Source organism: Cyrtonyx montezumae, unplaced genomic scaffold (genome assembly GCF_038088225.1).
Source record: "Cyrtonyx montezumae isolate F1298 unplaced genomic scaffold, pur_monq_1.0 scaffold_3, whole genome shotgun sequence".
Lineage (NCBI taxonomy): Eukaryota > Metazoa > Chordata > Aves > Galliformes > Odontophoridae > Cyrtonyx > Cyrtonyx montezumae.
The window spans coordinates 44621380-44644971 of NW_027072034.1; the positions used below are offsets into that span (position 1 = coordinate 44621380).

Genomic DNA, 23592 nt, shown 5'->3' on the forward strand with positions numbered 1-23592 from the left:
TTTGCTTCTTCTGAAAACTTTTGGCTTGGGGCTGCAATTATACAAGTTCTTGCACAGAAATCATCCTCTGCTCTCAAGCTGTTTTTCACCCCACTGTCTTCCTGAGAAAGGCAGCGCTTAGATGCCTGCAAAGTAATTTAGGAGAACCATGCCCAAGCTGAATGCCAGGTAATAGGAACCCCTCTTCGGAGTCACCTTATAAACAAAGTCATCCTTGTGTAATAGGAGTACTGCACCCCTTACAAAGCTTCAGACAAACAGCAGGCTAATGCAGAAACTGGCCCACCTCTCTGTAAGTATTTCCTCATGAGAAATAGCCTGGTTGGTCAAATAACTCCCCCTCAGTGTCATAGAAAAACTAAGATCTGAGCTGCTCCATCACACTCAACCTCTTCAGAAAGTTACAATGAAGGTTCTCTCCAAGCTACCAAATAAAGTGAAAAAATTAATTACAAAACACAAAACAACTCACTTATTTCCAAGGAGCTACTTTGGCCAAAGCCTCCCATAATATCATTATTGTTAAGAAATATGAGGTTAAAAGGTAACTAGAGTCTCTCATAAAATCACAAGTTGGCTGAGGTTGGAAGGGACCTCTGAAAGCCATTGGGCTCAACCCATTGTGCATACAGGGACACAGAAAACAGGTTGCTCAGGATCACGCTCAGAAAGATCTTTAATATCTTCAGAGAAAAAGACTCACAACCTGTCTGGGAAGTCTGTATCAGTGCTCTGACACCTGCTATTGTCAGACTGCTTTATTCCACTGTTTATCCCACAAAATAATCCAAATTCCAGGGTTCACGTGCAAATGAAAACCAAGAAGACCTGCATGCTTTCAGTTTAGAAGCAGCACACTGCTGCCTCTGTCAGTTCAAGCAGGAGATCAATCTCTTGTGGCAGTGATGCATGTATCTCCAGGATTTAGTCATTTGTGTAGTAAGAAGAGGATTGACAAAGGTACTGGATGCTTAAGGTGCTGTTTCCAGCTTCATTCCATGTTGTGTTTCTCCCTCAACTTTTTGGGATACAACACAAATTCTCCATAAGACAGCTATACAAAACCAAATTTAGTAGTTTCCCAAGCCATTTAACTCCTAATATTTCATCTTGATGAACTAGGACCACACCAACCAGAAAGATATGACAACAAAGACAATACAACTGGAAATGACAGAGTGAAAAACACCACAGCTCACAGTGATTCTTTAAAACATCTTAACACTGCTGACTAACACAGATATATTTGAAGATAGATTTCAACAATACAGATAGAATGTGGAAATGTTTCACCTTTCAAAAACCAGCAGCCAGTATCTCTTGTTGGGGAAGACAGAGATACCAATTCTGTCAATATATTCTATTTCTGAGGCACTTACTTGCAGACCTCTTTAAAACAATCTCTGCCAAAAGGAACAAATTTTTTACTTCTTTACCATTGAAGGTTCTTTTAGTGAAGAGAGAATTCAGTTGTGCAACCTGAGATTTTCTAAAGCAATGCAAAGTTCTCAAACTTACCGTTTCACAAAGCTGTAAAAGGGATATGGTACTTCTTATTTTTGTACAGATATTTATACAGACACTCTGAATGGCTGGAGTTGTAAGAGACCTCCAGAGATCATCTGGTCCAACCCTTCCCATGCTTCCAGGCAGGGTCACCTAGAGCACATTGCACAGGATCATGTCCAGGCAGGTTTTGAAGATCCCCAGAAAGAACAGCTCCACAGCTTCTTGGGCAGCTTGTTCCAGTGCTCCATTACATTCACATTTTTTCCTCATATTCAGATGGAACTTACTGTGTTAGTGCACATTCCCTTCCATACTGTTGCTGGGTACTACTGAAGAGTCTATTCCCATCCTCATGACGTTCTCCCAGTTAAGATATCTGTATGCATTGACATGATCCCCTCTCAGTCTCCCTCTGGGCTAAAAAGTTTTAGCTCCCTTGATGCTCCAAGTCCCTTAATCACCTTTGCATCATGTTGCTGGACTATCTCCAGCAAACCCATAAATGGACACAACCTCACCAGCGCCGAGTAGAGGCAGAGCATAACCTTCCTTAACCTGCTAAGCAATACTCCTACCCAGAAAACTGGATGTCCTCTTGGCCAAAAGGGCACATGCTGGCTCACGGTTAACTTCTTCCATCACAATTCCCAGGTCCACAGAACTGCTTTTCCAGCACATCAGCCCCTAATCTGTACTAATACATGTAGTTATTACTCATTTAACCCCCACTTCCTCAGTTTATCTGTAAGGATGTTATGGGAGACACTGTTGAAAACCTTGATAAAGTCAAACTGGACAACAACCACTACTCTCTCCCCATCTGCACATCCATTCATGACATAGAAGGCTGTCACACTGGTTAAGCATGTATGCCCATCCAGGGACAGAAGTGAAGCTGACTATCCTGTAGTTTCCTGGGTCTTTCTTCTTGCCCTTTTTGTCCAAACAACACTGGCTTTTCTTCAGACCTTGGGCACCTCTTCAATTTTCCACGACCTTTCAAAGATGGAGTAGCCTAGCAATAACATCTGCCAGCTTACTCAGTACTCATGGCTGCATTCTATTGGGGCACATGGATATGTGGGTATCAGGTTTGCCTTCGTGATTGCTAACCACAAGAAGCTCTCTCTTCCTCCAGACTTTCTCTTTTGTCTCCAGTAACTCTGCTTTCCCTGTTTTCTTCATCACTAGGGCATCCATCACACTCAGGAGTGGGCCCATATTTTTTCCTGATCTTTTTGCCCTTCTCACTGCCCCTGAGTCCCCTTAACAGATTTAATTCTAAGTGGGTCTTCACCTTCCCCATCACATTCCTGTATACTCAATGTTCTTATATTCCTGTAAAGTGGCCTGTTCCTTTTTCCCCACATACTACATACTTCCTTACTCTTGAGTTACCCAGTAGCTTCCTACTCATCCATGCAAGTCTTCCGCCCACTTTGTTTGACTTCTTACTCATAGGGATGCACCAATCTGAAGCACAGAGGAAGTGATGCCAGAATATTAACCATATGTGTTGGAACACCTAACCTTCAAGGGCCCTAAGCCCACAGGATTCCTCCAAGCTCAGGAAGAGGCCAAAGTTTTCTCATCTGAAGTCCAACTTTGCAATCATAGAATCATAGGGGTTGGAAGGGATCTCAAGAAATCATTGAGTCCAGCCCCCCTGCCAAAGCAGGTTCCCTACACCAGGTCACACAGGTAGGCGTCCACGCGGGTCTTGAATATCTCCAGAGAAGGAGACTCCACAACCCCCTTGTGCAGCCTGTGCCAGTGCTCCGTCACCCTCACCATAAAGTTCTTGCACACGTTCGTGCAGAACCTCCTGTGCTGCAGTTTCTGTCCGTTCCCCCTTGTCCTGTCTCCACACACTGCTGAAAAGAGTCTGGCCTCGCCACTTTGTCCCCCGCACCTCAGATATTGATAAACCTGGATCAGGTCCCCTCTCTCAGTCTTCTTTTCTCAAGGCTAAAGAGACCCAGTTCACTTAGCCTTTCTTCGCAGGGGAGATCCTCCAGGCCCTTCACTTATTGCTCTGCTTCCTCCACAGAGGATCCTGGACTCCACTCATCTCAGTCACTGCAGCCAAGGCTGCCCCAAACCTCCATGTTTCCAACAAATTGTACTAACAACTTCTGTCCTGCTAAACATTGTACTAACCTATTGAACACATAATAAAGCCACTTTGCCAAAACCAAAGTGAAACATAGAGCTAACTATTATAAAATTGCCTTATAAGAAAAGGGTACCCCAGACATTTGGGTCCTGCTAGTTATAGTTTCAGCTTCTGCAACAGCTTTGTTGCTGCCACTCAGTTCATGGGATCAGCATAGCATATCTCATCATTTCAGTGATCCTGGCTGCTCTCCAGGCTTTGCAAGGGCAGCCTATGCTTGTCACACAGTGGTGCAAACTCGCAATTTCTAAATGAAAATAAACTGTTTTCTTCTACTGGGGAATGAGCCCCGCAATAATGGAGGGATCGACAGATGCAAGGAAACAACAGTAAACTTTAATTCATCATAACATTCAATTACTGAAATTAACAGTACTGTGCAGCTGGATCCCAGATTACGCTCCAGGTTTATGACTGGTTCTTCTGCAACCTTCATATAAGTACACAGCCTGCATTTTAAAATATGAGTGTATTTCCTTTCCCTATTATAAAATGTAAGTACAAAAGCACCTTATATTATCACTTCTGTAACTTGGAAGGTCAGAATTATGTTTGGTATTACATTTTTTTTCAGGGAAAATAAAGAAAACAAACTGTTGTCAAAAGGAATCACTTATAAAGTGAAGATACATTTGTATCCAACAATTACAATCACATACAGCTGAAATAGAGAAACAATTTCTTATTTGTACATACTGAACAGCAAAAAAGTAATACATACATATATACACACAACAAGCAAATCCGAAACCATTTTATCCATGAACAGCAGAAAACAACTTCCCCTTAATCATTTTGTGCATTCCCTTCTCATTCAGAAGAATGAATGTATTTTACCTTAAAGCAAAATTAACTGTGGACTAGTGAACTAACACACATTCACCTGAGATTATTCTGAAATATAGGACAAGATCAATAATGATTAATAGCCAAGTGCACAACAATTTATATCATTTTTAAAGAGAAACAGCATTTATACAGAACAGGTTTTGCTAAAGAAAATTACTGAAAACAGTGCAAGAAGAAATACTATGAGGACCTATTTTGCTTTTAAGAGGATCCAAGCAGTATACTCTTCCACTTTCTTCACTTTCTTCTACTCCATATTGACCTGTTTTCAACTTTCTGTAGCATAAAAGAGAGAGGGGAAGGAAAATAAAATAAAAAAATAATGATTAAAAGCATTTCTTCTTCAACTCAGCTTAATTCATGATTATTCTCTCAAGTCCGAAGCAGTTTTATGATAAGTAGATGAATTTCAAATAGGTCAAATACAATAAATAAATAAAAACAACTAAATACAATCTACATACGTATCCAGCTCTGATTAAGGGGGAGAATTATCCCCAAGGAAAAAAAAACAACAACACTAAGTAAGCCAATGCTTCTATCCTTTGTTTGTATCTGGATTAGTTATTTATTTTTAGAGTAATTACATTGAATATAATTGGTAGCCACTAGAGATGTGCAAAGAAAATACGCTTGGCTAATTTAAATCATCGCATAAGAACATTCATCCAAGCACTGAAAATGTCACAAGTACACTGGTAAACTGCACTTATGAATTATCATTCCTAAGTTCTACTGAGAAAAGCAAAGGGCCTGTCCTGTACTATCCATCAGGCTAAAGAGAAAGAGTCATGACAGTGTTTGGAGGTAGGAAGGATGAGGGCAGGAGTGAAAAGAAAGATTATGTATACTTTTTTGGTCATTGTAAGACACACATCAGTATGGTATCTGTATGCATAAAATCACAGAGTCACTAAACATTCTCTTCTCTTTTGTTGTAACAGAAGAAGCATTATCCATTTTTAACATTTGATATATGAGAGGAAAGAATAAAAAGTCACAGAAAAAAGAAAACCATGCAATTTCTAGCACCTCATACAAGTATTTTATTGGTCATGGAAAAGCATCATTTGTATGCAGCCTAAATCACTTGTTTAGTAATTAAGCACAGCTATTTAGTAACTATATTGCATGAGTGGAATAAAATCACAGGAGGGAAAAGCTGTGTTCTGCTTACTTTAGTGTTCAGAAATACTGAAAAATGTTAATGCACACATGGATGAGAGTACCACACCAGCCACAGCTCAGATTAATGAGTGCTGAGAAAAAGTCAATCTGAGATTTACACCCAGATTATGCATTGGACAGATGGCTCACAGAAAATCTGATCTTTGCAGGTGAAAGAAACAACCAGACCTACAATAAACATTGTTGCAACAACAATGCTACGATTTCATATAACTTTTTTGTGTAAATATCAGTATGCAGATTAAATCCAATTATTAATCTTGAGATATGTTTGTTAAATAACAAGGCTACGAAAAATTATGGATGAATATTAAGATAAAATATAAAGTCAACACAGTGTACTCAAAATGATCTATACCTGCAAACTGAAGTAACAAAAAAGAACATCTTTGAATGTGCTTTCACTGTATCATCAAACACAAACACAGCTTGAATTTGTACAGCATCCTACCTATAAGCTGTATACAAAACACTTAGTAGACTTCAATAATGTAATTGCAGAGCTAAGCAGAAGAAAAGGAGAACAATTAAATGCTGCAGGCAAGGAAGAAAACCAATAGTTCTCAGATGGGATTTGAAACAAAAGGGAGAATCAAGGTAACAGTCTCCGGTTATAAGTAAAGAACAAATAAATGTCATAAAGCAGTATTACAATGATTCATTTTACCTCAATAGCATCATCCATTTCTGTGTTCTCATACAACCATTTTAGCTTGTTTCTGATTTAGGAAACTCTTTATCTGGTGAGCTGTCATCACTGAGGTCACTGTAGCTTTCACTGTTAAAAGCAATACATTGTTGGAAAACATGCAGCAATACATGTTGAACTTCAAGCCCTCCCTCACAGATGATGTATATGACAAACACTTTCCTCAAATGTATCCCATTTCCAGAAAACTACTTTAACCTAATAATGGTTAATTCTGGTATTTTAGAATGTATTCCTCTACAGGAATCGGCTTATGAGTCTAGGAACTGATAAGGAACAATATTCCACCATATAAACAGGACATTCAATTCGTACTTTTTTTTTCTTCCTGCTTGGATATTGTGTGTTAATTCTACAGTTTTCTGTTACCACACACATGATCATGATCATCAGCATGGAAAATAATAGGTAGCCAGTGTTAGACTAAAAGAAATTCCTTTTTTATCCTAAAGAAAACTGTTTTCCTTTAACCAAAGAAGTTATTACTTTAAATAAAAGATTTTTGAGTAAATAAACTTAAACTATGATTCTCACTCCTGCATTTTCACCAAGGATTATTCTGATGCTTTTTCTTTACATTTTATCCCCTCCTGCTGTATCTTGAGAAAAATAGATTCATTCTTACAGAACAAGCTGCCATGCAAGTGAACATTTTATAAGTGGCTAGAACAAGGAAACAGTGAAGGACAGGAATCACCACACTAACTGAAAGAAAGAAGTGCCCACAAACCACATTCGTAGCCAGCTGGACAGGGTCTTGCAGAATTATTCAGTGATGTTTATCAGGTCTCAGGGTTTGTCTTAACTCTGCACAAAATGCACCTCTTCACAAAAGTCTCCAGACTTAGCCTCCCCCCATACCATGCTTCACCTCTATAGTTTGCTTTCCAGATAAATGAACCTCCCAAGATCAGAAGTCAGCCAAGGGAGACCCAGGGAACTGGTGAGCATACGTCAACAGTAACAACGCTGGTCAGTTCTGTGATGCTGCAGAGAGCAGTGTATGGTTAACAGAATACAAGTGGGGATTCTCTAACCTAATTTGCGTGGGTTCATCAGTACCAGCCTTGGGTAGCATGTCTACTGCAACTGTTGCACACCTGTCTTGCCACATCATGCTCTTAACGCACAGCTTTATCCCTCACCCAACAGGAACTCAGTCATGTAACCCCTTACCTCTGGTCATGATCTCTCACTGAGCCACCAAGCACATAAGCAACCTATGGCCAACTAGACACAGCCTTATCAGCTGGTGTTCAGTAACTGTAATGTTTCAGGGGGGATCTGTGTAAATTCACAGTTAAAGATCTATGTAGACTATAATGAGGAATAGTAAGTAAATGAACTGCACTCAGTCATACTGGTGACTATTAATGAGCACTGCTTTCTAGCCTGAAGTTCACCCTCTCCACACTTTGCAAAAACAATCAAAAATTAAAGTCAGCCATTATAATAGAGTGCTAAAGGAGGAATAGAACCAAATCCCATCTCATTTCATTTCTACCTCTGACTACTTGGAAAGACCCCCACCACAATTGCAGCAAATCACTGTAGCAGTTTCTGTCAAAGAACAGGTAGATATTCCAACTGTCCAAACAATTACTAAGACTTCACTTACAGCATTCTACCTTTTCCTTGCAAGACATGCATGTTGTTGATGCAACTCTTGTAAAGAGTGCGTTATATCAGGCTAACCACAAATGCTCAATTTGATCATTCCACCAGCTGGCAAACAATTACACAGTTCAAGTGAGGAAAGTGTTGTTAACAGTATGATCAAGCATGCCAGATGCACACACACAAGCACAACATCACTGACACTGTACTTACTTCTTTCTGAAAGTACCCATGGAAACATGGAATAAAAATTCAGTATTATTAAAACATGATTACATTTTCGCATCAAAGTAAAATAGCAAAAATTGTCTACAAAACACAGGGTAAAATTACTGACTGCAGAGTGGTGTACAGTTTCATGACAACTCTGATTTAAACCCAAAACCTTCAGAGAAGAGTTCCATTACATTTTGTCTTTTATTGACTCTGCTGACTACTGGCATGACAAAAACACATGGCAGAGCTCCCTACATCTTCACGAGGCCCCTGGAAATGTAAGTAAAAATGCTTAAGCACCAATAAGGCGAACAGAGAAGAGCCCAAGTTCATCCCTAGGAGAGAGATGGTACATTTGATTCCACATCCACTGAAGGGCTCTGGTCAATGCATTCTTGACTATTTTGCAGCACCACCCTCTCCCACACTCTCCTAATTTTGAGTTCTGCCGAGTTTAAGTCAGTCTTATTTCTAACAGGCAGCCCACAGTGGCAAGAAAGATAATGCAAATACCTAGGTAATGGTCAGCCCTTGGGTTTCAGACTGTCTGTCATTCTCACAGCTAGCTGTTCAAATTGTTGCCCCAGATAGCTGTGGCACTGTGTTTACAAGAACTTAAGCTCCCATAAAACCTGAACCCCCTCCAGAGATAAGCTGCAAACAGGCACACATGAATCTTGGCATATCTAGGCCTGTGAACTATATCCTCAAACCAATACTGACATCATGTTAACAAGATTTACTGTGATATATAAGCCATATTCAGCTGATAAATAATCTGAAGAAAAACTCCAAACAATTGCTACCTCTCAAGAATAACTATGTGCTCCTTTCCAAATTACACTGAGTTGCTACACGGATATTAAACAAAATTCAAATTGATACTTTGTGCTCATATCTACTACTATTATGTGTGCCATATAAACCTTACTTGTAAGTGCTGGTTATGAAAGTAGTGGGGGAAAATATATATATAAGCCTAGCCTTTTATTTTAGGAAATTCTTTTTCACACTGAGCCCTCCATCAAAGAAATAAGCTGATATTTCCTTCAGTAGCATGTGTTTCTCTCAGTTTATGTAAAAATTAATAAATACCTTTGGCAAGAAATTCACTTTGTCTGTAACCATTCTTATGACAGTAGACTCCAACAACTGAGCAGCTCTAAGGCCACCAAAACAATACCAGTCCATCTTATTTCCCCCCTCCACCACAGCGCCTTATATTTATACTTCAGACCAAGAGAAAAGAAGAACAAAACACTGAATATGCAGCATCACTACATCCAGTCAATCATTTCAGTCAAGATGAGCACACAGAGATAAAGAATTTTGGTCAATTTAATCTTCTACTAATCTAGCCATAATTAATGGAAATATAGTACCTAGCTTGTATTTTACTTCACAGTGAATTGCAAGAAGAGCTCCAGTATGCATATATTCAGATTAGAGTTAGCAAACATTTTCCACTGAGAAATTACATAATGAGTTTTTGCTTTGTTTCAGTGCTCTTCCTCAAATCCCCATCAGCTTTTCACAACACAAGCAATAAAAATCAGCTTTCTCTCTGCATGTGGTCCATTATTACCAAATTCATGACCATTGCAGATATTATCAAACACATGGAAGGAGACAAGCTTCTTTGAAAGCTGAGTAGTTGATGCAGTTTAACAGGAGCATTTCTCATCTTTTCTTTTTTTTTTTAATCTATAATTGAACAAAAAAAATCCTTTTCCAGAAATGTAAACAATTTGATCATCTGTGGCAGTAATGCTATACCCAGCAAAGGCAGGAGCTAAGTTCACTTCTTTGCCAGGGCAAATTAAAGATATATGTAATTGTATTTAGTATAGGCCGTGGATGTTTATAATTATTATAAGCTATCTAGAACCTAGTAAAAACAAATCTATCAATTATTATTATTTACCTCACACACACACAAATCCGAATTACAGCTATTAAAACACCATGCAGTGGTTATAATTGCAGTCACCTCTATTCCTCAATGCATATTTTCAGGCTTTTGTCTCTATAGAGCAGTACTATTCACCATCATCATATGATTCTATGCTTCCATAAAACACGGTTCAATTAAAGAATCTGGTACAAAACTGGTGAGGGGGTCTGGAGCACAAGTCTTATGAGGAGAAGCTGAGGGAACTGGGATTGTTTAGTCTAGAGAAGGGGAGGCTCAGGGGAGACCTCATTGCACTCTACAACTTCCACCGTGGCGGCTGTGTTGAGGAGGGGTTTGGCCTCTTCTTCCAGGCAACAAACAGGACCCAAGGAAATGGCCACAATTTGTATCAGAGGAGGTTTAGACTGGACATCAGGAAAAACTTTTTCTCTCTGAGAGTGGTCAGGCACTGGAATGGCCTGTCCAGGGAGGTAGCGGAGTTGCTGTCCCTAGCAGCATTCACGAGTCATCTGGATGAGGAACTAAAAGATATGATTTAGTGCTTGTGGTAGAAATTGTAATGGGTGGATGGTTGGACTAGATGATCTTGTAGGTCCTTTCCAACCTTCTGATTCTATAATCCCTTAATCACATACAAAGTCTCCTCGCTTCCAACATGACAGACATCTGCACTCACATAACTGAACCTGGGATATGGTTTTCATTAGGACACAGAATAACAAACCCTACAGTCAAGAGACCAGAACATAACTGGGTCAGATAAAAGTTCCCACTTTCAACTAAGCCTCCTGTATGGGATTCCACTCATACAGCATCAAGGTATCTTCATCTAAGCTTGTATCACCAGCTCCTTACCAGTCAATGGAAACAAGCACTTCTAGGGTATAACACCTCTAAAGCACCCAACTATTAGGATAAGCTACTTGATTTCTTAAGGGTGCTTATTCTCTTAAGTGATTGTACAAAATGACTTGGGGTGACTAACTCAAAATTGACTTTGATGATGTTTTGTGGGCTATTTGGTGGATACTTTTTTGTTTGCTGAGGTTCATTTTACACCTCCGTGGCAGTCAACAGCATTACTACAACTCACTGTGGTCAGTATAGGGTGAGGTGTGCAGAAAATCACCTCCTCAATTCTGATTCCAAGTCTTGTTAGGACATGTCTTAGCTTTATTGTTCAATAAACATCATTCCCATTCTGAGGACTAAAGGTTTAAATAAGAATTCCTTTCCACTCAGCAGGTGGATACGTTAGTATGAATGGCTGTGCTATAACAAGCAATGAAATTCCCTCCTGAGAGTTCTTCCTGTGCAAACGTTCCTATTTCAGCATTAAATTGTTTCCCTTTTCCAATGCTATCTTTGGGCAGGGCTTTGTTTTATTTCTGCAACCAATAAAACATAACTGGGGAAGAATTTTACTTCATTATAAGCTAACCTAGTAGGCCGGAAAGGAAAAATTAAACTTTTAATTTTACTAGAAGGTTTTATACTTCCTTCTTGTTCTAACGTATGGATCTGACTGTAGCCCTCAGAGCCTCTGTAAATGAGGAATACAAGGTTTGCAGACATATTTACACCAGAGTTTATGCTAAGCATATCCAGGATTGAATATAACAATATATGAAGAACTCATTTTCCTTTTCTGGTCTTCTGAACTGATGGACAAAATACTCCCTCCAACAACATGACTGTGAAACTTTAGGCAAATAAGTAAGAAAGATTACCTTGGAGACAATTTACACCCACGCTGCAAGTATGCATTGAGCATTCCAGTCGCTGCAAGCAACAGCCCAAGGTATGGAGGTGAAGGTTTCATAGGTCTTGAGGAAAACTCTGGGTGGAACTGAACCCCCACAAAATATGGATGATCTACAAGACAGATATCAAAGAAAATTAAAAGATCTAAGAAGAGGATAACAGAACATCTGTTTCTTGAAGATACCACATAGGAGTCAAGAAACCAGATCAGCATGTATGAATTCAAGTGTAGGACAGTGGTAACTTCAACTTCTTTTCCATGAAAAGCAACTGACAATGGTGGCAAAAGGTTAGTAATGTAAATTAATGAAAAATCATCCTGGGATTCAACCTCAATGTGCCCAACAACGTAATTAAAAGATGAATTATAAATATGTACAGAGAAAATTAAAAAAAGGTACATAGGCAACCATAATTCAGCCATTTCATATAATCTTATAGCACTCTGGTGTCCAAAATTTGTATTTCTGTGTGCATATCTACAACATGCACCTATACACATCTAAGTGGAAAATAAAATATTTCATAAAAGACTAGGCATTACAATACAGTAACTACTTACACACAAAGGAATGAACATAGAAGCAACATACATAGATACATAGAAAACTAGGGGAAATTATTTTTAAATTATTCGGCCTAGAAAGGAACTACTGGATGATTAAGTTCAGTTTCTTGCTACTGAACAAAGCTACATCACATAGTGCCATACACAAAGGCCAAAGGTCTGCTATAACACCTCCCAGGATTTTTTACTCCCACTAGACAGCTGTTAGGAGTCTCTCCTTCTGCTTAGAAGCCCCTTCCTAATTCACAGGCCATCATTTTTACAGCAAAATTATAGATATGTAAATATGTTATGTGACAATGGATGACAATATCATCATTCATTGTCATTTGTTACACTAATCAATACATGCTGATTTGTCTTCTCTTAAATCTTCAGCTGCTTCTCCAATCCAAGCAACTCATGAATACTGCTTCCGCATCCTCCCTAACTTTCTTGGAAGGATAAGGATGGAACCATAATTTTGTCCTCTTTCATGTTGTACGCCCATTTCTTCTCTAAATATCAGTTTAAAGCAGCTAACGTTAACCATTTCTACTACTAGGACACAAGATGAAAGCAAGCACAGATCTTCCCTGATTGGCCAATTTCAAAAAAAAACTACCCAGACATTCAAGGAATTTCTCTGCAGTATAAAATTAAGTGATAACAAGAAATCAGTGTCTTTTATTCTCTGAAGATAAACAATATAAACAAGTATACTGCTCTTCGCTCTGTTGTTATGCCATAAAAAGAACTCAAGATCCTAAATTTATCCCAAAACTTCTCTCTACTATGCAATCTAGTTCTTTAAAGTGACAAAAGACAAAGCATCAAATATTTCCTTTTTTTCCAGAAAGCTTTGCCTAAGCTATCTAGTATACTCTTATTTCTATGCCTCTGCTTCAACCCACGCTTCTCTCTATGATGATTGTTTTTCCTTCTACAGAAATCAGTCTCCTTGCAGCCCACTGTGAAATAATTCCAGGTTTTACCACTGCTTTCATTCTTTTTACAGTAACATGCAATTTAAAAATCCTGCCTGATTTATTTAATGATGCTCCCTATAAAAGTTGTTTCATGCAGGACAGATAAAATAGTGCCCCAACCAGTCATCAGCTTGCATAAGAGAATTAATCTATCAAAAACAAACTAAACAAAGAATATCATGACAATCAGTAGTTCATAAATTCATATGTACTTTCTTCTTTGAGTTTACTCTCTATGGTACAGCCACAGATATTACAAATAGATGTCTGTACTCAAATTCTGGTTCAAACAACAAGAATGTTCTTTAATATACCATGGAGTATAAAATAACTCCTCAGAAACATCATATCAAGAATAACACTCTATAGAATAATAATGTGGTCTTATGATAAATTTCTGTGCATGTTTATTATCTAAATCAATGTCATTTTAGGTCACTTCAAAAACTTGTTCGGTAGTCCCTCATATTCAGGTGTCTGATACCCATCTAGACAGTGGTGACTAAACAGTGGGGAATTGCTCAAGGATTCAAGGAAAAGCAAAGCGACAGTCTCTACAAGCTGAACTACGTAAATATTCAACAACTTAAAAAAAAAAAAGCAACATAGCTTGTTTTCATTTTGGAATCTTTTAGAAAAGGTATCTAGCCATACTTGTTATAGTAGTCCAGTCCTACCAGAGTTCCACAGAATTAAGCCTTTAGTTATATGAATCACTTCTGTGAAAGACAGGCACTTTTCTCTGTACCATTTTCATGCCTGAGTTTTTTTCTGATTCTAAATGGGGAGGGGATAACTGAAGGAGACACAAATTGAGTTAGGAAGGCACCTTGAACAGGCATCTAAGTCCTGCCTCCTGCTCCAAGCAGGGTCAGCTTCAAAATTAAATCACGCTGCTGACAACTTTGCATAGTCCAGTTTAGAAGGTCTCTGCCTGCAAACATGGGGATTTCATGTTTTTGCAGAGATGTTTTTCAGTTTGGTTACATTACATGTACACATATTTCATAAATTCAGACAAAATAAACCAGTTATTGAGATGAGATTGAGATTATCTGAGGGTACTTAAGGCCAATATAATTGCAAAACTTTTTTCACCTTTAAAAGGCCAACATGATCAGGAGAGGCTCCTGATGACAGGAAAAAAAGACAGTCATCATGCCCATCTTCAAGAAAGACAAGAAGATGGAATCTCAAGAACTATAATACAGTCAGCCTAAACTTGATTTATAGCAAGATTACAAAATAAACACTACTCCAATCCATTTTCAGACAGAGAAATGACAGGAAAGGAATTTGAAACAATCAGGCTATGAATGATGGAAGTGCAGTAGCTTCCCTTTATCCTGACTTTAGCAAGGCTTTTAACCTGGTTTCCTAGCAACCAAATCAGGAGCTATGGAAGGAATGGGTAAACTAGAAAATGTCTTAAAAATGGCTAGACTGCTGAGTTCAAAGAACAGTGGCAAGAGGTCTGAAAGTCCAACCAGTTGCATATTTGGAGACAACTAAAACTTGACTGGATATGGCTCTAAGCAACCTGATCTATATCTGAACAGAGGGTTGGAATACACCATCTCCCAAATCATTCTGTGATTCCACATAGCCACATAACACTGAGCTACAATTATGATAATTTGCAAAAAATTTGCAAAAAAAAAAAAAAGAGTATATGTCTCTCTGATAACCTGATACTGATACATGCACAATCCCTAAGGAGAAGTATAAGACACTAGCTCTTAAAAGCCTCTGAATCTTCATTTATTGTTATACACATGTAAAATCAACAGTAATTCCTAAGTAGTGAACTTCTTGCCATTTACCTACTTATAGTTTATGTAGTTTCATCAGATACAGAAAATACTACAGACAAGCAAGACACTTACTCTCCAGTTCAATCATTTCCATCCTGTTTCCTTCTGTATCATGGCCAACAAATTTCAAACCTTTCTCTTCAAAGCAGTGAGTTAGTTCTGGGTTCACCTGAAATATTGAAAACAATAGTAGCAGTTCTACTTATTTTTTATGTAACTTTTTGATATAATTGTAGTGCCTTTATTATGTATGCAAAAACAAAAATAATTGGAAAAGTGCTGAGAATTTTTGCCTCCTTTGATGATTCTCAGGTAGAAACTTTCAAAAACGTAGGCATGCTTATGTTAACATCAGATGAATCAGTAACTTAAAAACCTAACTATAAATGCAAACAAAACATTAAAGCCAGGGTCCCTCTAGCTTACTATCTTTCTGATTTTGAAGAGTTTGCATTCCTCATTTCTGAAATGGCCTACCATAGCAAGGGGAAGGCTGTTCAGTTCAATCATCTACAGCATAAGCTGTTATTCAAAAAATCCAAATGCTCACCCAAACAGGAGCTCTATAATGAGCCTTTTCACCTCCTTAGTGATGTTCTACTTACTCCCATTATTCAGTCTGAACACCCTCACCACCACTGCACTCTCCTCCCAGCTTTCTAAGGAAACTTAGCATTGTTTGAATCAGATTTTACCAAGCATACATCTCAAAGTTTAGGCCCCTTCAGAGATAATTGACTCATTAAGTGCCTTCTGAACCATTTCTGAACTAACACCCCATGCCCAGCTATTGTTAGTCTCCTTGGACAATAGCATTTCGAATGTACAGAGATGTCTTTGCTCAAATATTATCAAACAGTGAAGAGGTCCTATACCAGAGGCCTGCAGAGTTGGGACAATTGCTACGAAGCAAGTGATCTGAATTAGCCTGAAGTCTGCCTATGTTTAGATTACGAAAGAACGTGGACTTCCTGAGCATAATCTAAGCCCGGTCAGCTCAGGAGCAATAAACTTAAAGATTACAAACATCTCATAGGAAGTCAAGTCAGGTAATAGTTAAAACACCCTAAGAAGCAGTATTGTTAAGACAGTACACTACACTCTTCTCCTTCATTTAACACTTGTAATAACACCTCTGCAATACTGTGTCCAATTTGAGGCCTCTCAGTACAAGAAAGATATTAACAAAATACTGCAAAGTCTAAGGATGTCCACCAGGACATTTAGGGGACTGAAGGACATTTAACACAGAAGAGGCTGAAGGACCTAGATTTGTTCAGCCTGGAGAAAAGAAGGTGAAGTGCGGAGCTGGTTGCTGACTTCAGCCAAATTACAAATAATGGCTATATCTTCTTTGTACCTATATTCAGACTATGCTCACAGGTGCAAAGAAGAGTAAAGTAAAAGAGGCAAACCAACCAAGAAAATTTCCTAGCAGATATGAAGGAAACATAGTTCACAATAAATGGTTAAGCATTGGAATAAACTGTCCAAAGATACTAAGCAATATCTCTCTCAAAGAATTTCAAAGCAAGACAGGACAAAACTTCAAGAACTCTGATCTAATTTTTAAGCTGGCTCAACTCCAAGCATCTATGTAACTGAACCAAAGCATGGAAGTTCCTTACAACCTGAATGGCTATTTAAACATTAGTGAATTTTATTCTATGGTCATGTAAGACATCTCCCACTGTGTTTTACGAGAATTGTGTCTACCAAGTGAAACAGTTTGTGTAAGCTTTAAGTTTTGAACACAAAGTCCATTAGCAGAGCTTACCTCATATCGATGCCTGTGCCGTTCCTCCACAAACATTTCATCACCATAAAGTTTCCCTGAAAATACAGCAGTAATTACAAATATAGCTAATAATTTAAGTTTCAAAAATTTTTCACGTAAAAAACTTTGTAACAGAACACTTTCATCTCACTCCAGCTTTCTGGTTTTATGAATCCTTCTTAGTTTCTTTTATTTTACTGCTACTTAAGTTTATTCAGGATTCATACTAAATATTGCTCAACTAGAAATAGCTTATAAACTTCAGAGTTTAAATTGTAGCATTGTAATGAAAACAAACATTTGAGTAAAAAAGTAACATGAAAGCCTTGCTGGTTATACAACAGTTGTAAGCAAAACGTGCAGTGAAGGAAGTTCCACAGCCTTTTACTAGCATCCAATCTATTTTAATAGATTATACTTGGCAGATAGCATACTCCTTGTGACAAACAGAATACTGCTTTTCTCTCTGGTTCCTGATCTTTTTAGCAAATGGCTCTTGCAACTCTCTTGAATCCTCTACACTGCAAACCAACAAGAAGCAAGTTTAAGGTACGCAGTAAACCAAACTTTAATCACCTCTCTCACGGCCACGGTTCAAACTTTGCTTTATCTTAGCATCATTAGAAGTACTGTTTTATTTAGGGTGTTGGTACATGAACAGAACTCCAAAAACGATCTCCAAGATTTTGAAGAGTAATAACACCACAAATACTAAATACTAAGACCAAATTTTTCTGAAAATGATCGTGCATACTATAGTTTGGTCTCCTGTTGAAGTAAATATAATTTTTTTAAACTCAGAAGAATACTTCCTTTAAGTTCAATATAGCTAAATACATTATCAGATCAATACCAGGGCAGGGCAATGCAGGAAATATGCACATAGTTACTTACTCATAAACAAGAAACTATTTTTCACGGATATAGTATCACTTCTATTACTATTGTATAATAGACACCTAAATAGGTTAATAAGAGATCTAAATGTTATTGCTTATTTAAAGCAGCATAAAGCACTGGGTTTTAATTCAGCTTTTCACTGAGACTTCCAAGTGCCTCTCATTTAATGGAAACAGGATCTGAGTAAAATCAAGGAAGCTGTTTGCTCGAGGTTGTAATCCTTTAACATCCTATAGAAAAGGCAAGTGAAAGAACAAGAATATAACTTACTTAAAACAGAATTTTGCGTTTTGAAAACCGTCCTCCTCTTCCCTAGTCTCATCGTTCCACCCATATCTCCAGGATTGTGCTCTGGCATGTCAATGACCTTTAGATTAAAAAAATTGTTTAATCACTCTTACATCCAGCTAAGAAAAGGAGAAACACAACAATCACGAAACAGGCTTCATAGATTTATAAGTTGTAACATCACTCAGTTTTCTGCCAAGCATTTCCAATTACTATTTGTCTTTGGTTTTCCTAATGCATCATTCTAAATGTATACTAGGCTTTCCCTAGTATATATACTAGTACTTTCCCTTACACTTTTCTTTTACCCAATGTTCTTTCTACACAGAGGCAGAAAAAGCTGTCTTAAGACAGTGGAACTCCTTTTTTTTTTTTTTTTTTTTTTTTTTTTGATGGGAGGAGGATACCAGACAGTAAAGAGAAGACAACATTAGCAGCAAGGCTATATAACATTGTACTAGAACTGATGACTCCAGCATGTGTGAATATGTTATCTCAGATGATACATATCAGTAACTTATCAGAAGGAGAAGATTAATGAAACTTCCCTCCTAAATCAACTTTACCAAATAAAAAACAACAACAAATAAACAACCAAGTATTTTTGTTTTGTTTTTTTCAGAGGTAGGCAGTAACAACACTAGGGGCAACTTGCATGAGCTGATCCCCTCTGAACAGTAGGCAGCACTTCTGCATTGTGTGGATGACAAAGCACCACAAGAGCTGCCCAGAGATTGTGCAGTCTCCTCCTCGGAGATCTCCAAAAGCCACCTGGCTGTGGGCCTGGCACCCTGCTCTGGGTGTGGTGCTGGGCAGGGACTGGGCCTGACACAGAGGTGCATGCAGCATCAGCCATCATCTGATTCTGAATGATTCTGTTTCTCAGGCTGCCTAAGAGTCCACAGAATACTGGGCTGCCTTAGATGAAGAACATTTAGAGAAGAATGTACAAAGGCTGTTATTGTGGATTGAAACAGATGGGTCAAATGGCTGCTTTGTGGGTTAAGCAAAATCTAAAATGGTGGAATTTGGTGGCTGTAAGAAACAACAGCTTAGCAGAAGTAGTGTGTTCAGTTTTGCTCGGTTTGAAAAATCTTGATGAGTCTCTTAATTGTGCTTAAAGAAAGTCTGTCTCAGAGAGGTAAAATTATTCAGACGAATAGAAACACGTGAGCTGAAACTATAACCTCCATCTATGTATTCTCTATATACACATGGTGAGAAGTATAATTGGTGAGGCAAGGTTCTAAAAATACAAATATTCACACATATGGGTAATCTGGAATTGGATTTTTATTAACCTTAATTTGCCCCCTGGGAGTAATGAAAACAATTTCTGATGATACACTTCATAAAGGGAAGTTATTCAATTTAGGAGAGATGGCAGAAAGTGCTTAGCCTTTGGCCTTGAGCCAATGCATTTCAGCTGTGCAATTATCTCTGCATAACCTTATACCTTCAAAATGTTATTTATAAACTATGTACTCATTATAAAATGTCATGAGCAAAAGTTGTGATCAAACCAGTAGGATATTACAAATCCTCTAATTACCTCCCAAAAACACAAAGGTGAGGAGTGTACAAATATATAAATACACACACTTACTTCCCTACAATCATACTACAGAACTTTAAAGTTGCGCTCTTGACTCCTGTATAATGGATGTGAAATGGTCACAAGCAGCTAAAAATGTTTCAAGTATGTACTTCTCTTCCAATCACAAAAGTTCCACTTCAATGGCTGTTTAATGAATATTTAGAGTTGTCAAGAAGATTATTACTAGGTTTTCCCCTGGTTTTCTCAGAACAATTTAGATTTCACCATTTTCTTGCTGTTTATTATTTGCTGAGCTAAGATCTTCTATAAAAACATTAAGAGAGTAACACAGTGAACAGAAGGAAGGACGGGGATACAGCGAGGGAAAAGGAAACAACTTGAAAGACATTATTCAACTTGAACTCAGCAGTTAAAACACTGGTTCCAAATGAAGCGGATCCATCTATGCAGGTCACAGGAGATTTCACTAAATTATTTCACTAAATTACTGTGCTTAAATATGTTTTTCAGGAAAATTCAAAATCAGCCATTATCAAATAGCAAAATGTCAGCCTACAAAAGCACAGATTTCTATGCTCTGTTGACATCTTTTGACACAGTTTGGGTCAGAATCTGACATGGGCCTACAAGCTCAACAAAAATTCCACCAGAAGATTTCTCCCAGTTTGCTTTTGTCTTCTGAAAATTCTGGTTCCTTGTCTCAACATCTACAGTAGTGTAGTCAGCACCACATAATCAGAAGAGGATTTAACCCTTAAAGCTCGCATTAAAGTCTGATAAGTTTTAATCAGTGGCAGATTTTCTACCAATGAATAACTCTACGGAGTTTCAGTATCGAGTAGCTTACTCTGTGCATTCACATCTTACCATAGATATGTTATATTAAAACTAACAAGATTTAATGTTTATGATAATAAGATAATATAAAAGGCTTCAAATATTAATTCATGTAGTCAGATGAGAAAAGGAGTCCTGTATTACTAAAACACAGCTACTCTGAAACAAGATCTTCCTTACTGATACATTCTGCAGCTCTGCTTGTCTTCAGAAGCTACCAGCACAGAACCCTCAACGTTTATACATTACATGAGTTTGCAATAACATCTGTGTGAGCAGCTTTCAAAGGAAAAGCATCACTGCTGCTCCACCACCCAAGGTAGTAATAAGAATCAGAAAATCAATTCACATTATGGAAAACTTTGCTCTATTTTACTGAATTTATTTGAACACATAAAAGACAAATCATCAAGTGGCTATTACTTTGAACAAATGACTAGATTCTGTAAAGAGCTTGTGCTACCCTCCACAAAATAAATCAGTTCTTACTATGCATTAGCTCTTTGAAGAATAAAGAATGGCAAAGAATGAGAACCACAAGCAACACAAACACATCAGTAGGGAAAGATGCAACACAATATAAGGTATAAATCAGTCTTCTTTGTTTTTTAACCTAAGTCTCTGAAAACTGTTAATACTACTGGGATTTTACAGGGATAACATAGTGCATCCCTGACAGTCAACACCAAACAAATAACGAATCACTGATACAGCAAACCACATCACAGATGTAAAACAGTCCAAGGGGTATTAAATCACTCAGTTGATGATAAGCAAACTTTAACTATCCATGAAATACAGTTTTCTTTCAGAAATCTACCACTTGGGTTGTTTCACTGTCATTAGAAAACATAAAAGTTAATGAGAAAAGTCCTGATGCTCAACCTACTGGAGCCAAGGCCCTGAAAATGCAACAACGTGTATTGCTTTACTAATCACTCCAGGACCATTAAGCTGTGCCTCTGTTTTGCTTCAGGTCCGGCTATGTCAGAATACATCTACCTTGGTTACTTTTTTTTGTTTGTTTGTTTTTTTAATTTGCTTTTTCTCCTAATCTCTTCCCCATTCCATTAGGAGGGAGGGGGAGAGGGAGTGAAGGACTGTGTGGTGCTAAGCTTCCTGCTCACCATCGTAGGTGAACTTTTTCACTCTATTCTGCATATTTTAATAAAAGAGTATGCTGACTCAGAAAAATATCCCTGTACTTAAGTTTGAAACAGCAACAAGAAATAGACACTGAATTTAAAGAGAACCACTGCAGACAGTTGTGAAAGTCAATGTTACAGTAGCCCTGGTGCCAAAAAACCTGTGACAAATCTAATTAGCTTAATAAGCACTCAGCTGAGTCCACTCTGCAAAACCACCTCTATCCAACTACTGTAACTATAATTGAAGCAATTTGTTCTGATGAGCAAGCCTGTTTTCTTTTCAGCTCTTCTTTTATATTTAAGCTATAACTTTCTACAGCAGACAATTAAGGTTGAAGTAGTTCTCAAACTCAAATATTTAAGTATATTTATGCTTATTCCCAACTTCCAACTCCTTCTACTTTTGTTTTCATTGAATGGTTAACGGCTTGAGCTGAAAGGACCTGCAAGATCATCTGTGTATACAGGTCCAACGCCCTGCTGTGGGCAGGGCTGCCCCAGGCCCCATCCAACCTGGCCTTGAGCACCTCCAGGGATGGGGCACCACAGCTTCTCTGGGCAGCTGAGCCAGCACCTCATCGCCCTCCGAGGTGTTATATGGAAGAGGTATCTAGCCATCTGGAAAGCTCTCTTGCAATGAGTAATGGGATTTTCATTCCCACTGTCCATGAAGTGAACAGCGACGCTGCAAATTATTTCCGTGAATTGATATCCTCTTTACAACAAATTAATCCTAACTTTTCTCATCCCAGTTGGAGAACTGATAGAACTAAAGCAAGCACTGTTTATCATATAAATGTAATTAAGACACTGACTTTAAATTCTAGGGTTTCCCAATACTGAAAACTACACTGTTAACAAAAAAATAAAGATGACAGTGTAAGGAGATAATTTCAAAGATACAACTTTGTGAATTAGTTTATCTCATGAAGAGTACTTCGTCATTATTGTCTATCCAACAACTCATCAGTTTCAGAAAAACAAATGGATTGATATATTAATTTCATAGCAAAGATTAATTACCTTAATTACATCTGCCAGCCACTTCAAGGATGCTTGCAAGTCTCATGCTCTACATTACACTTAATTATTTCCTGCTTCCACACAGAGAAGCTTCAACTGGCCAAAGACCACCTTGTGTCAAAGAATCTTAACTCTAGCAAATGATTTCTGACCTGCAATCCAAACCCCTTTTATTTCAAGCAGAAGCCATGATGTGCAGCATACATACCATCTTTCCTTGCCTGTTCTGCCTCCTTCAAAAACCTGATAAACATCACTGTCCAAATTGTAATGTAGTTCTGCGCTCCTTACCTTAGCTCTCTAGCCCTCAACTTGAATTCAACAAGAATTTCTCAGAATTTGCTTTCCTTATTTGCATCTACACAGGTATTTGGAGTCAAGTACTGCATGGTTTAAAAGAACAAGTTGCTTGACTGGTTGAATCCGTGGCGTCCACTTCAGGAAAGCTAAAAGATGACTCACTTGTGTCACAGAGTGCCTGTAAGTACCACTAAGTTGCCTGGATATTTTATATGCAAATACAATAGACACTTTTAAAATATAAAATCCAACTCCAGTAAGAGAATTATGAGAAAGTAAAGAGAAAAAGAGAAAGAAATAGAAAGAAAGTAGGTATGTGGATCCATGTGAAGAACCCCTAGCAAAAAGGCAAATGAAGACAAAGGGGTCTAAAGATCATTATTCATTTAGCAAACAAGTTTGTGAAAGCCCCTAGGAAATATTTTACCCATACTGTTCCAAAGAAAGTAACATCTAGAGAGAAATATC

General features: G+C 38.0%; 1 protein-coding gene across 1 annotated transcript in view; it reads right to left on the reverse strand.

Moving 5' to 3' along the window:
* Nucleotides 1–3874: 3874 nt before the first annotated feature.
* The window catches only part of CTPS2 (CTP synthase 2), a 52788-nt gene continuing 33070 nt past the window's right edge, over nucleotides 3875–23592 (reverse strand). Inside the window, exons 14-19 of the mRNA XM_065741383.1 lie at nucleotides 18241–18337; nucleotides 17071–17126; nucleotides 15366–15462; nucleotides 11910–12054; nucleotides 6390–6500; nucleotides 3875–4810 (exon numbers count right to left, since the gene is read on the reverse strand). Coding sequence (XP_065597455.1) covers nucleotides 6431–6500; nucleotides 11910–12054; nucleotides 15366–15462; nucleotides 17071–17126; nucleotides 18241–18337 — 465 coding nt within the window. The 3' untranslated portion in view covers nucleotides 3875–4810; nucleotides 6390–6430. The remainder of the gene's footprint in view (nucleotides 4811–6389; nucleotides 6501–11909; nucleotides 12055–15365; nucleotides 15463–17070; nucleotides 17127–18240; nucleotides 18338–23592) is intronic.